The sequence below is a fragment of the Equus asinus genome, chromosome 28 (genome assembly GCF_041296235.1).
Source record: "Equus asinus isolate D_3611 breed Donkey chromosome 28, EquAss-T2T_v2, whole genome shotgun sequence".
In the NCBI taxonomy this organism is placed as follows: Eukaryota; Metazoa; Chordata; class Mammalia; order Perissodactyla; family Equidae; genus Equus; species Equus asinus.
The window spans coordinates 16,638,904-16,653,986 of NC_091817.1; the positions used below are offsets into that span (position 1 = coordinate 16,638,904).

The 15,083-nt window shown below is 45.3% G+C and overlaps 1 protein-coding gene across 1 annotated transcript in view; it reads right to left on the bottom strand.

Annotated features, from left to right (window-relative positions):
- Positions 1 to 11,099, bottom strand: part of N4BP1 (NEDD4 binding protein 1) — a 47,445-nt gene extending 36,346 nt beyond the window's left edge. The window contains exon 1 of the mRNA XM_044760798.2: positions 10,756 to 11,099. Coding sequence (XP_044616733.1) covers positions 10,756 to 10,953 — 198 coding nt within the window. The 5' untranslated portion in view covers positions 10,954 to 11,099. The remainder of the gene's footprint in view (positions 1 to 10,755) is intronic.
- Positions 11,100 to 15,083: the final 3,984 nt, after the last annotated feature.

The following is a 15,083-nucleotide window of genomic DNA, read 5'->3' on the forward strand; positions in this document are numbered from 1 at the left end:
CAGACATTCCCCAAGGTTCTTCCTGGTCCTCTCCCTCAGTCACACTCTCACAGACTCTTCAAGTTCCAGTCCTAACTTTTACTTCTCTGGTGGTAACTCCAAATCTCCATCTCTAGCCTTTAATAAACACTGTTGGGCTGCAGACTCTCCCCTGGGCCTTTCCACCTGACTATCCCACAAGTGCACCCAACTGAACAGGTCTGGGTCAGAGCTCACAGCTCTCCTCCACTCCATCTTTGGTCCAAGTGCCCTTCAATGAAACACAGCAGCCTGGATTCAAAGCTTTCTTTCCGTCTCATCATATGCAGTCCTTCACAAACCTTGTCTTATGTGAACACTGCAACCAACTCTAAACTCTTCTTTCTGTTGCCAGTCTTGTCACACTCCACTCCCTTGCCACAGTATCAAAGTTATGTCTGAAAGCACACCCGTTTCAGTTCCTCACTCAAAAACTTTCTAAAGCTCCTCACTGCGTAGGATTAATGTTAAAGATCCTCAGAACCACGTTCAAAGTCCTCTGTGGTTTGGACTTTAGCATATTTTCTCATTTCTGCAGCCTAATTTAACCTTTTCTTCCTTTCACTATGATCTAAAAACACCTTCCAGGAATGGGGGTGGGAGGAGAAGACATGTTAAGCTGTTTTCTACACACAACAGTATCTTATTATTTAAACTAGAGCATTTACCATAACTCTACTAGACAGTGGGGCTGGCCTTGGTCATTTAACACAGTAGTTCTCAACTGGGATGATTTTGCTCTTCCTGGGGGCACTGGCAAGGTCAGGAGACATTTCTGTTGTCACAACTGAGGGGGTGCTCCTGGCATCTTGGGGACAGAGGCCAAGGATGCTGCTAAACATCCTACAGTGCACAGTGCAGCCCCCCACAACAAAGTATTCTCTGACCAAAATGTCAATAGTGCCACTGTTGAGAAACCCTGAACCAATCAATAAATGTCTAACAAATACATGTCAAAACAGCAATTAGGAAGTTTGGGAACACAGGCTGACACTCAAGCTAGTGTCTATGATGTGGATAACATTGTTTAAGAAAGAAAGTGGCCAAAATGACCAAAACAGGAGGAGGAGGGTGTTCCATTCTAATAATTTGAAAAACATTAAGAAAAATTACCAAACACTTCCAAATAAGGCAAAAGGATGGCCTCTGAATCATAATGGAGCACTCTCTTTGGACCACCCAAAGATTACTTCTCTGGGAAATTTACCTTTGTCTGACATACCATTCATTATTGATTAGGGCCTGGACTGTGATACTACAAGTTAAAATGAAGATTTTTGTCCAGTAGAGCTGCCAATTATCTCAGTCTGGTAGAAAAGGTATCTCAGCCTGGTAGAAAAGGTTATGATTTCACTGCTCTGTAAGATATTAGCCAATCTGTATCTAATCAAGCAATTTTAGTCCATCATTCTTTTTTTAGTGCTGATCAATACTCAGATCCTCAAATGCTCTCTTGAATCTCTTACGTTCTTGTTGGTTCCCTCATTCATGAATCACCTGTCTGAAAGTCACGGTTATAACTTTTTAAAAAAATTTACACTTTGGCAGTTTTGTAGGACTCATGGAGATGTCCAAGTGGACTCACCTGCTTGGAGCTATTAGGCTGAGTGGCCCAAGAAGGGTACCTCGTCGGCTGAGTGAGCCCAAGCAGGTCTCATGTTGGCTCCCAGAGTGAACCCCACGCAGGAAGAGAATTTTACCCATGCTGTTTTCCTGCTATTCTTTTTTCTTCTGATTTTGTATTTTTGCTTTATGGTTCTTGGTCACGTGTCCCTTTCCACACTGGCTCAGGGCCCAGTGGCTCAGACTACCAGGTCAGTCTCAACTGTCCCCTTAGTGTCCATGAACCGAGCCTGGAAGAATGTGATCTCAGTATGTGGGGATCTGTCAGAAGATAATGGGATCTACTTTCTGTCAGATGAGAGACAAGAAAGGCTGCTTTTAGTCTTTGCTGTTTCTGTTTGTGCAAGAACGTGTCTGAGGGCCACTGAAACAACAGCTCTTGTGCCGTCTGGATCAGTTTTGTGTTTCTGGATTACTTCTGACCAGTGGCTAAGACTGTGGAACCAAAGCTGAAAGCTCTCAGTGTTTGTGTCTATAAACGAGAAAAGCCTTTATTTTTCATGGTGTGAGTGTAAAATGCATTCTTACCTTCAGGGGTATTAATAAATCAGATTATAAAATTTCTTAAAGAACTTCTGTTCTAATCAGCTTATAGAGAACAAGCTTTTACATAAATCTATATTCCTAGAATTCCTAGAAAATAAACTAAACATCTGATACTTATAATGTGTTAGCCTTTTAAGGACCCAAAAACTCCCCCAAAACTCACAGAAACTGATACTTCAAGAGCATTTTAAGAATCCAAATTCATGAAACAAAAATAATCATTAGACAAATCAGTCTGATTTGATAATTTCAAAGCTAATTTAGAAAGATGTCCTTTCCCTGATTTTATCAGAGTACAATGCATGCATATATTTTTTTTAAAAAATAAGACATTTTTTCATGAAGAGACCATCTGAACTTCCTAAACTTTGTTGGCTTACTGGTCAGATAAGCTAATATTACTCATATATAATATTTATGATTATTAAAAATACAAATTTATATATTCACCTAAATTGAATTATAACACTAATAATTTTTTTGATATCAGTAGCTATATGTTGCTCAGTAGCTGTCAGCCTAAACATAATTTCCAACATCCTTAGTTAACTTTAAGACTTTGGTTGGACTAGTAGCAAATGTGACTAATGGATACTCTGGGATACGCAGTTAATTTCCAAGTGAGACAGACATCAAGTGAAGTTTAAACACACATACACACGCTTTCTTTTTAACATAATGACAATGTCATCATTGCACCAACTCAACAAACAATTCCTTAGTATCATCTAAGATCCAGTCTGTGTTTAATGTCTTTTTCCAGCTGTTCTGTTCTAGTTATTCTGATTTTTTCACCATAATTACACAATTAAGTTCGCCTTGTCTAGTACATCACATATATAGAATCATACAGTATATACTCTTTCATGTAAGGCTTTTTTTCACTCAGCATATTTTTGAGATTCATCCATGTTACTGCATGGATCAGTAATTCGTTTTTTTCTATTGCCGTGTAGTATATCACTCTTAATGTCTTCTACACCTAAACTATCTTTGGGTTTCCAAAGGCCCTTGGGGCAATCAATCACAAAGATTTGTCTTTTACCTTACAAAAAGAAGGATGCTAAAACTAGTTAATTTCTTTGGGGTATTCTGTATTTCTTAAATAGCGTAACACTATTAAGTTGTCAAATCAAAAGGGAAGTCATGTTCTGCTTCGGTGGCCCGGGGTTGGCCAGTTCGAATCCCGGGTGCGGACATGGCACTGCTTGGCAAGCCATGCTGTGGTAGGCGTCCCACATATAAAATAGAGGAGGATTCGCACGGATGTTAGCTCAGGGCCAGTCTACCTCAACAAAAAGAGGAGGATTGGCAGATGTTAGCTCAGAGCTGGTCTTCCTCAAAAAAAAAATGAAATAAAGGGAAGCTTGGTCTACTTTTACTGAGTCTTCACTTCTCATGGCAACGTAGTTATTTGCATAGGATCATTAAGAACTGTCCTCTCTTTTACCAAGATAAAAGACAAATTCATTGTGCAACCCAGGCCATAACCAGAACATCATATTCAAGAATAATTCTCATTGAATCAGGAATGGCAAGGTCACTAATAAAAAACCAGCATTGTAGTTCATGTATGAAACCAATGCTCAGGGCACTGCTCTGGACCTAATTCTGTGGCATACAGGGTCCCAGCTTTACATACAGTATAAAGAAAGTCACTTCCTGGCAGGCCAGAAATTTTAGCATATTTTGGAAACCTTGAGGAGAGAACTCACCCAAATGTATAGATACTACAGGTGAAATATGTAGAGATGATTTTCTTAATTTTTTGGAGCTTTGTTTCCTAGCTTTAAAAAAAGAAAAGCCAAAAAGGTCAATTAAAAACAACAACAAACCAAAAACCCCACCTGGCAATTGAAAATGTAAGCTAAGCTTCCTCATGAAATTTCCAGAGAGGGTAATTCTTAGCACTCCTAGTTGCTAATGCCTCCTGCCATACTCTAAATACAGTGAGACTAGTCTTTAATGGGTGTGTGTGCATGTGTGTGTGTGTGTGTGTGTGTGTTTGTATAATTAAGAGTAATCCTTGGAGGTTATTTACAATTGCAAGGGGCACAATTAAAAATTACAGAAACTCTGGAAGTAAGGTAAAACAATGGCTGTAGGCTCTTTTAACATCATACCAGAGAATTGCTTAGCGGGCCACATCAAGGATTATTTAATATCTAGGGCAGCACTGCCCAACAGAACTTTCTGCAATGACGGAGATGTTCTAAATCTGCACTGTCCAAACGGGTAGTCACCAGCTACATGTGGCCACTGAGCACTTGAAATGCAATTCAGGAAGTGAATATTTAATTTCATCGAATTTATTTAGTTTTTTTCAGGAAGACTGGCCCTGAGCTAACATCCGTGCCCATCCTCCTCTATTTTATATGTGGGACGCCTGCCACAGCATGGCTTGCCAAGCGGTGCATAGGTCTGCACCCAGGATTCAAACTGGCGAACCCCGGGCCAGCAAAGCAGAACGTGCCAACTTAACTGCTGCACCACCGTGCGGGCACCTCATTTCATCAAATTTAATTAATTTAAACAGCCACACGTGTTAGTGGCCACATACTGGAGAGTGCAAATCCAGCCTCGGGACTATTTTTGTACAGCCTCTAAGGTAAGAATTGTTTTACCTTTTAAAGGGTTGTAAAAAACAAAAACAGAGAAGAATATGATACAGAGTCCATATGTCCACAAAGTCTAACATATTTATTATGTGGCTCTTTACAGAAAAAAACTGCCCATGCATGCCCTAATAGAACACACTTTGTGTTTGGCTCCTAACCATTACTCCACCTTGGACTATTATTTATCTTTAGACTTCTTATTAAGTGAAAGAAAACTAAACTTCTATTTTGCATAGGCTTCTATTATTGCAGCTAAATCCATTACCTAACTGATAGAGATACATCATCTGCATTAACCTATTGTAAAATAGTAATAACTTCATTATCTTAATTTTAAAAATACGAGGGTCAATAATGAAACATATTATATGTAGGTTCAAAATGCATAAAGATCCCAGATGACTTATAGATAGGGAGTTCCAATCAAAAGATGCCATAACCACAACCGACCTTCATGACAAAATTCAGATGTGAATTCACACAGCTCTTACTCCTCAATTAATGTACATTACTAATTCTGTCAGCACTACTCTGAACAAAACCTTCTCTAAGTTGAAAGGAATCTCTTAAAATAACAATTAAAAGAAATAACTCAGTTTCTTTAACAAAAGGATTTTCCTATGTTGTTTCCATATGACAATTGATTTTTAAAAAACAGTTCTTTAATTAATTACTGTAAAGATTTTTCCCTCTGCAATTTTGTTTTTGAAATGCAAGACTGCTAACTTTATACAATTACATTAATTTAGTAAAAAGCCAACACAGAACAAGATGCTGTCCTTGATTTAATTGAAACCCTACAACACTAGCTGGCAGACAGACAGGGAAGAGGAAGCTACCGTCATGAGCAATCACTTTTACCCCAGTAGAGTCAGCATGAGTACTCCTTATTTCAACATTCTGGTATAACCCCAAAATATTAACTATAAAAGAGAGTGAACAAACCACTGTTTCTTAAGAAGATGATTTTCACAACCATAGTGTGAATTTAAAAATATCATTCTAAGAAATGCAAAAAGGCCAGCAGCCTCCTTTCTGGTAAAAGCAAAACAAAAACCCCATGGCGCTACCCAGCGCCACCTATGGATCACTCCTCCAGGAGCAAGCCTCCCATTCAGCAACTCACTCACGAAACAGCACCAAGTTCTTCTAACAGAAAAGGAAACAGAACAATTCAGGGTCCATTTTAACCCTCTGAAGTCAGTGCAGTAATAGGCCACTTCTACTGAAATTGCATTTTCTTTATCTGTATCTTTCTCCTCTCTCACTCCTCGAATACGTAAGTAAAAACTCAAAGTTGGGTAAAGGACAATCACCAATTCTTCATAAGACTCTCTCTCCCCTCTTTTTTCTTTGCCTCACACATTTAAGGTGGATTGGCTGTTAATGTACCTTCGCGCGGTTTCTTGAGTCCACTGTAATTTCAATGTTTAAGACTGATTAGTCCTCCAAAGTGCCCTCCTTTTAAGTCCTCCCGACTGCCAGTGCGTGGCAGGCCACTGGCTATGCCTCACGGTGGCTACTCACTGCCATGAGGTAATGCCTGAAATGACACCAACTGATGGGCAGCTTTGGTTAGCAAATGCAGTGCCCTAGAGGTTCATGGAGAAACTGGACAAGTAGCCGTGCCACTTACAAGTTCCAATTCCTTCTCCCGTGTTTGTTAACCCCCAGGACAGGCTCCCAACTCCCTGCTCCAGACCCCAGTGACCCCCGTCACCTCCAGACACTGCCCGTGTCCGTCTCCTGTCTTCTCACTGCTCTAAGGTGAAAGGACTTCAGCCACCACTGCTGAGGTACCACTCCTTGGTTCTCAGAATCATCCTCAGAATTCCTCTATATCCAAGATTCCGATATGTGCAATTCCTCTCTAACTACAACCTCTGGAATTCTCCAATACTTACTGAACTTGTCCTCTGTCTGCATGATTCCCTGAGTCTAGGAGGGGACACGGGCTAAGGTCATGTCCCTTCCTGTATTCTCACAGTTCACTAGGCCCCTTCTGCCTTCACCTGCCTCCTCTCTAGTCTGAACTCTCAGGTTGTGAGTTCACTGAAAGTAGAAGGTAAGTCTTGCATAATCTGGACTGTCCTAGCCCAAGTAAGGCTACCATTCAGAAACATTCCCTGGGCCCCATCTGCCTTACTCAGCTGTACCTGAGACTCCTTTAGTCCTTGTGCGTTGTCTAGGCACCAATGCCCAAGAGCGGGGGACATCATCACCTACTTGAGAACTTCTCAATCAAGCGCTACTATAAATTCATGCCATGTAACCTTCCCTGGGCCTTACTTCCTACTATTAAAGTTGAGGTCCTAAAAAGGCAGTCCAAAAGCTGAATCTGGTCCACTGACACGTTTTGTTTAGCATGCATGGTTACTTTTTGTTTTTCTTTTTTTTAGAATATATATTTTAAAAAAGAACACTATTAATGCAAAAACTTACTGAGATATAATTCACAGCATGCATGGTTTTAAAAACATAAATTAGTTACCCCTTAAGAAAACATTTCACATTATGCAGTCCAGACTCCTGGTGTCTCTCAGATAAGGAGAAGGTCAGGGTCACTGGGCCCACAGCGTGTAGCTGGCCAACAGCCAGAATGGCATCTGCCTCTTGCACAGGCCACCAGTGCCCCAGTTCACCAGCCCCTCCCTACCAGCCAGCCAGCCACTTCCCTATGCAGCCTCCCTGCCTGGTTCTAGGGAGCATCTCAACGTCTTGTTTCCATGTCTGCCATCACTGACTTAGGCCCCCTCCACCCTATGGACAATGCCCTCTTCTGCTTTTCCTCTCACTCTCAGATGCTGCCTCTCTAGCCCTTGTAGCAACGCCACACTGCTATAAAACACACTTACTCTCCATTTCTGTACTTCTACCATCACAAACCAGCAACGGACCACACCGAACAGCACAAGCCTAGAGGTATTAATACTGACAAGGGAGGTGTTTCTTAGAATTGCGAATCTGATGGCATCACTCATGTTCTTACAACCCTTCCATGACTCTCCACTGCCTGCTTGAGTGGGAATACCCACGTTTTCCAGCAGGTCCCAAGTGCTTTGTGACCTGACCCCTTCCCACCTCTGCCCATTTCCTCCACTTGAGGAATCCGTGATAAAACAGCACTATTTCACATCCCTGTGATTCTGCACATGCTCTTCCCTCTGGAAAACTCTAGTTCATCCTTTAGCACCCAGTTGGGCAGAGCAACCCTTCCTCTCCTCTATTAATGCAACACCCTGCACATACTTCAACTGTTACATGTACCATGCCGGGCCTGTTTGTTTCCAAGTTTGTCTCCCCTACTAGGCTGTGGGTTTCTTGAGGCCAAGGGCAACAATTAGTGTACTTCCTGGAACATTACGTTTTCTTTACATGAAAGCTACCAGCCCAGCCCCACCAACCAACAGGTCAAACAATGTATCCACCACCCTTCCTGAGAGAGGACTTAAGACCCTCTCTCAATCCCTACATCGATACTCAGTTGCCAAGCAAGTGCCAGAGAAAACCTTGCTACCCCACCCATGTCCAGCTCTAACTTGGAACAATGTCCTTTCCACAGTTGCGTGTTCCTACCTCCAAATATGGAGTTTTAGACAAAACTTTCTTCTCTCAAAATGCTCAGGATGCCCTAGTGAATAAGGCCCTACAGCTTTAGAGCCTGGCATTTGGGTCCCGTGAGGCTTCATCTCTCACAAGGGACCTTGACCCCTCCCGCCAAGACACGCCATGTGTTTTCTGGCTACTAGGCCTTTACTCACAGCCACTTCCACCTAGGAATCTTCCTGGTTCTTCAAAGCCCAGCTCAAGTGCTGCTTCCTCCAACAAATTTCCCCTTTGACAAAAGTGGCCACTCTTCGAGAACGTGTGCCTTTTTGTTAACCTCCCAGGGCATTCTCACTCTCTACCAGTAGCCCCATCTCATGTCTCTCTAGGCCATGGAGCCCTTGCTAACTAGACCTCCACAATCTCCTCCACTCTAGCCTGATGCTCCAGGGGCGCGAACTAGCATTTTTAAAGGAGGGAAACAAAGTAAACCACTCGATGGGACCCAGAACAGTTGCCTGCACCTTATTTTAATTAGAGACCCTATTACCTAGTTTAAAAAGTTCTTCTTTATAAATCTTCCTTCCCCCAAACTTTCTTCTCCTCCACAGCTTAACTTAAAATATTGTAGATGTTGAGGTTTGCTTTCCTGTTTTTAATTTTTTAAATCAAGTTAATGGTTTTCTCTTGCTCAAAAGAATGTAAAAGAAACTCCAAAAAGAAATAAGAACAACATAAAGCCCTTGAGTGTGGCTTTCAACACTTACCTTTCAACACTTACAACAACACGGGCAAAAAAAAAAAAGATTCTTTCAGGTGGGAGGGTTGGATTATGAGTAACACACATCATGCAGGTGGACACATACTACCAGGATACTGTAAGACACACCTTCCCAATTAGCTTATGCTAAACCGGCTGGCAGGGACAGGCCAGGGAACTGGAGTTGGGAGAGTCTGGCAGGACAGGCAGGGCTTTTCTGTAGACCAAAAGCAGCACTTTCTACACCTCGGGTGAGTCTTGAGAAAAGAGGCACGGGGAGCAGGCAGAGCCCACAGTAAAAGCAGTGAAACTAGTCAGGTTAGAGTGGAGGTTTAAGCTGAGAGCTGCTAAAGCAGAGAATTGAGAAAATAAGGTGGGACTGGATTAATAAGTGTTTTGTAAATCAGAGAAGGGTAGAGTGAATGAGATAGGCAACAGGAGGCCCTAGTAGGTCCCATGGCAGGAGGATGACTTTTTGTAGGAGGATTAGTCTACTGTGAGTTGTACCAGGGAGAGAGCAAAGGCAAGGGAGTAAGGTGGGCGCCCACACCAAGAATGGACGTCTGTTCACAAGAGTAACGTAATGGAGAGGAATCAACGCATGTGAGAGACTTTCAGAAGCAGTAACAGGATTTAGACATGTCACACTTTTGAGCCCCGGGGAGTGGGAAGAAATTAGGTAGCTGGAGAGAAAAAAAGGAGGGTAGTGGGAAAAAGCTAGACTGGTTTAAAAAATCAAGAACAGGAAAGCAAACTTGATTCAACATCCACAAGGTTTTTAAGTTAAGCTGTGAAGAATCATACAGTTGTGTCCTGTCTCCTCTCAACAGGTTAAAAGCAAGCATCCAGATAAACTAAGAAAGTCAGAGTTACAGCTAATCAGCTTCTTCAAGGGCACCGTGAAACTTCTGAAGTCGGATGCCAAAACAGGATCCCCCTCCCCTACCTCCGGAGGGCTGCTAATTGGGAGACTGGTCTCCAGAACAAGGGCTCTGGACACACACGCCCTGAGTCCGAATCCTGGCTCCCCCGCGCTCTGGATGGGAAACCCTGCGGGAACGCGGACGCCTGGGAGGCGGGGATGGACTTCGTCGCTGTTTCCCGGCTTGGGGAGGGGGGAGGAAGCTGAAGGTGTCAAGTAGGTTTAAGTCTGAAACGCTGATTTAGAGAGAAGGTGAGTCACCTCTTCGAGTTTCAGTTTCCCCAGCTGTTAATTTAAAGAGAGAGAGCAGGGGGACGATAATAAAATCTACCTCATGGGCTTTTTTAAGGGCTGCGTTAGAGAATCCTTCTGAAGTATCTGGCACCATGTCCGACGTGCTATAACCATCAGATGTTAGTTGTACATGCTATCAATACACGGAATGCTCGTCTAATACGATTATTAAACCCCTCTCCCTTCTTGACGTTGAGTATTTTACTACCACTACGGTTCTGCCAGCCTCTCCAAGGGAAGCGAAATCCCCCAAAGCTTCAGGGCCCCCGCAGCGCAGGCCTGGGGCAGCGAGGGGGCGGCCGCACCCCACGGCCGGGAGGACGGCCCTCGCGACAGCCCCCAGCGGGCGCCGGCGTCAGCGCCGCCCCACCCCGGGGAAACTGAGGCGCCGGGCCGGGGCCCCGCAGCAGGCCGGCGGGCGGACTCACCTTGGCGCTGTGCACCGCCTCCTGCGCGCCGCGCAGCTGCACCCAGATGCGCGCGGGCGGCGGCTCCTCGGCGCCGAGCGCGCCCAGCACGGCCAGGCTCACGCCGAACAGGCCCTCGATGCGGCCGCGGCCCCGCTCCAGCAGCGTCGCCTTCGCGGCGGGCGCCGTGAATTCGTCCAGCACCGCCCGCGCCGCCATGGCCGCGCGCCTCCCGCGGCGGCGCCGCCCGTTCCCGAGCCCGCAGGCGGCGTCGGCCCACCGGCCGCCTCGCCCGCGCCGCCCCGCCCCGCCGCCCTACACCATCACGCCGCGGCCGCCGCGGCTGGGCGACTGCGATCAGGCCCTCCGCCCCTGCGCCGCCCGGCCGGGCCGCGCCGCCGCGCATGCGCCGAGCCCGCCGCCGTCATCGAGGCTCGCCTCCCCAGGGGCGGAGGGGCGGAGGGGGCGACGGAAGTCGACGTCACGCTCGGACGCCATGTTTGTTGAGGGCTAGCAGTGGCTCCAGAGAGGAGCCTGGCGGCGTTCTTTGGTGAGGGCGCGTCGCTCTCGGGTAACCTGTGGGTGGTGTATTTCTGGCTTTACAGATGGGGCAATGGAGGCTCCGAGCCAGGAGGCGGGGCTGACCCGGTGGCACATAGGGGATTTGGCTTGCCTTCAGACGTTTGAAGCCCAACTAGGGTTCTAGGAATTGAGTTATCCAGCTTCTCATTAATTTATAGGCAGATGCTTCTTTCTTTCCTTCCTTTCCTTCCCTCCGTTTCTCCCTACACATCTCCCTCTCCCTCCCTTCCTTTGCTCTCCTTTGCCTTGTTGTTTCAGTAACAATTGATGAGGATTTTTAGGCTGCTTAATTTTAAAATGGTTTATGATGAGGATTTTTAGGCTGGTTACTTTTAAAACTGCAGATGAGAAGCAGGCTCCGAGGACTGGAATTTTGCTTGCCCCTTTGAGACATTTGCGTTTGTGAAGGAAGGGGGGATGACCTTGTAGGGACCTGAAATTGGCCACCCCAGGATATGTCTCTTTGGCATCAGGATTGTTTTGGGCTGATTGCTTTCGATAAACTGGGACAGGGAAGGAGGCTCTGGGGAATGGAACTTGCCCTTGTTGGGACACAGTTACATTTGTAAGGTAAATCTCTACCTGTAGAACGTGCCTCCCTCTCTGTACCAGGAAGAAGAGGAGAGATGACCTTGTCCCTAGAAGCTCTTAATGGGGAAGGCAAGAACTTAAGTTGGTTGCTGTCTGGCAATCTCATGTAACTGGTTTAGGGTGGTGGCGTCTAACCTTTCTAACCTTTATTTAATCAGATTTGATTCTTGTCTAAAAGTCTTGGGATCACCCAATGACCAGACCACACCTGCACTGATACCATTTTAACTTTTTTTTCATGTTCTTTCCTTTGTCTTGTAAAGAGATGAATCATATACCTATGCCTTAAATTTAGCTCTAACCCTCAACTGGGGGCAGCAGAAGCTCTGACTGCCCATGGGTCCTGTCCCCATGCTACGCTATTCTCTAAATAAAAGAGCACTACTGCCAGATGTTGAGTCTAAGAAATCTTTCTTTCGACTCCTCGGCTCTCCGACCCCGCATCAACAATGGTAACAGGAAGAGAAGAAAATGGGAATAATAAGTGTGGAGAATTGGAAAGCAAAGAAATGATTAAGGAAGATTCAGGACAGTGATTTACTCTGGGAGGGAAGAAGGGGGATGTGTGATAGGAGAGGTGCAAGAAGTAGGGGATTAGGGGCTCATCCTTGATTTTCCTGTGGGACGTAGGCAAATGCACCCTAGCCCCGTTCCAGGGTTTCCCCGTCTGTAGAAGCAAGGGTTGCACTCAGTTATCTCGAAAGTCTTTTCCAGGCCTTACATTCTCTGAGTCCATGAAAACACTTTGTGAAGGATAAAGTGTTGGTTTCCCTTCTCTGGGCTAAATCTTGTGGCTATGGGAGATAATTAGGGACCGTGGGAATATTACTTAACTTCTCTCTGTCTTAATTCCTCATTTGTAAAATTTGGATAACAATAATACTTCTTATTGTTGTGAAAATTAATACAGTACCTGGACACAGTAAGTGATCACTAAATATTAGCTATTGCTAAATTAGCAGTATATTTAAGGCTCCGTTTTCATGGAAAAGCTTTGTGTGGATTATGGAACAATACTGAACTTGTGGGCCTCGGACCCCTCTCCATCTGTGGAGATTTCCCCTTGAGGAGAAAGAGGGGATCTAAAGATGTCACCGTTGGAAATGCCAATAGGGAATGGTCTTGGTAAGAGGGATTACCCAAGATAAAACCTCCCAGGGATCCCGGCTGCTGGGGTTTTCCATATGCCTCGGAAACTCGGGCAGGTGTGGTCCCCTGGTGCTCCACTGAGGGATGACTCAGCACAGGGAAGAGAACTACTGGGCTCACAGACCAACAACTTCCTGTTCCCCTGGGCTTTTCCCTTGGTGTCCACACAACCAGCAGCCTTCCTCCATCAGGTAGATGACCTGAGATTGGCTGAGGCAGGTCAGGTGGCGAGTGTGGCCTTGCTGACAGATTGCACCCAGAGCTGCAGTCAACACAACATGTTGTTTCCTGTCTTCTCATTGCACTCACCTTAAATGGAGTTGCTATTGTTCAGCGATTGGACAGGGCTTTCCCCAGGGTGGTTCCTGTTTGCTCCCAGTAACTTCCCTGCCAGTGATTCTTAATTGCTTAATTGCAAAGGGTGAGGAGGGGCTGCCTTGAAAAATACACAACAGCACCTTTTCCTTCCACGGCAAAAATCTGCCCTAGAATAACAAAAGTAGTGCATGTACACACCCCTGAAAGAGCTGGGCCATTATGCTGTGTTCATAAGTTACTGGGTTGGTGTAGCACCGGAGATACAGCTTTGGGGTTTTTTCCCCCTGTTCAGAAGACTTGCCAGTTCATATGTGGTCAGCATTTCCCTTTAGGGAACTCTCAAGGTTTCCTGAGTGAGGGGAACAAGGAGAGAGAGGGAGAGAGAGAAATCCCCTTCTAAGAAACTCCCTTGCTTCATGCAATTTCTAAACCACAGCTTCCCTCATTGCCCGGCCTTGCCTATCTGGTGGCCTTACTAGCCCAGGGCAGTTGATGCCAGGGATAAGACTTCGACAGTCTATAATCCAGACACTTTCTGTATTTTTCTCTAATCTCCACAACTACCCCATGAGATGGTGTTGAGGGAATCAGTTATTTCCCCTTCTCATGTTCTAATGGAGGCGGGGCGGGGGTAGATTCCTACCCTCTTCCCCAGCAGGGCAAAGGAGGAGGGCGCACATCCAGCTTCCAGCTGCCCGGGCTCACTCTTCCCCAGGGCAGGAGGAAAGCTTCCCTGGCCCATCTGGTGACTCCTGGAAGGCTCGGTGCTGGGTTGGACCACCCTGGCCTCAGAGTGGGTGTGCTGTTGCCTGCTGTCTGCGGTTGCCCACTGTGGCAGTGACTGGGTGAAGAATTTTAACCTCAGCCACATCCTCTAGTCCAGCTTTGTCAGTAATAAACATGACATTGTGATCTCTACCTGTCTGACACTTGTTTCTATTTCTCAGTTCTAAATGCAGGAGGGGGAGAAAGAGTGTTTATTGGCCTCCTAAAACCCCAACAGTGGTTGCTATTATTATCATTCCTATTTTAAAGATGAGGATAAGCATAAACTGGTTCTGGAACATTCCACAATGCTGATAAGTGAAGCCGAAGGGATAGGCATTTGAATCCAGGCAAGACTGACTCTGTGCTGGGTGCACTTATGTGCTATGCCATAATGACAACAAGCCTTTATGTGCAACCAGCCTCCTTTTCTGCCCTTGTGCAGAAGTAAACAAGAGGAGATAATATGTTCTCATAACCAGCCCCCTAGTGCTTAGACCCTACTTGCGTTGAGATGCTGTCAAAAACAGATAGACTTGCACATTGAACGTTGCTTGGCACACCCGACCCATCTGATAAACAGACCCAAGATGCCCCCCTGGCCAGCAGTCTCTAGGATGGTGTATCTTCCTGGGTTCTTTGTTTTTGGTGTAATAACATCTAGGGCTTTAGAGTAAGAAACAGGAATACAATTATGATTCAGCCACACACAAGTTTTAATAAATTTGCGAACTGTTTAATTCCTCTCATCCCCCTTGTCACTAGTCCAAGCCATCATCTCTCCCTTTGACAACTGTGGGGTCTACCCTATGTTCTTCCTGGCCTCTCTCAATTTCAGGAGCTATGACTGATATAAGGTTGGGAGAAATTATTTACAAATATTGATGCTGCACCCAGAGTAATCTTCTCAAATTGCAAATATTATCAGTCAATCTCTTGCTTAA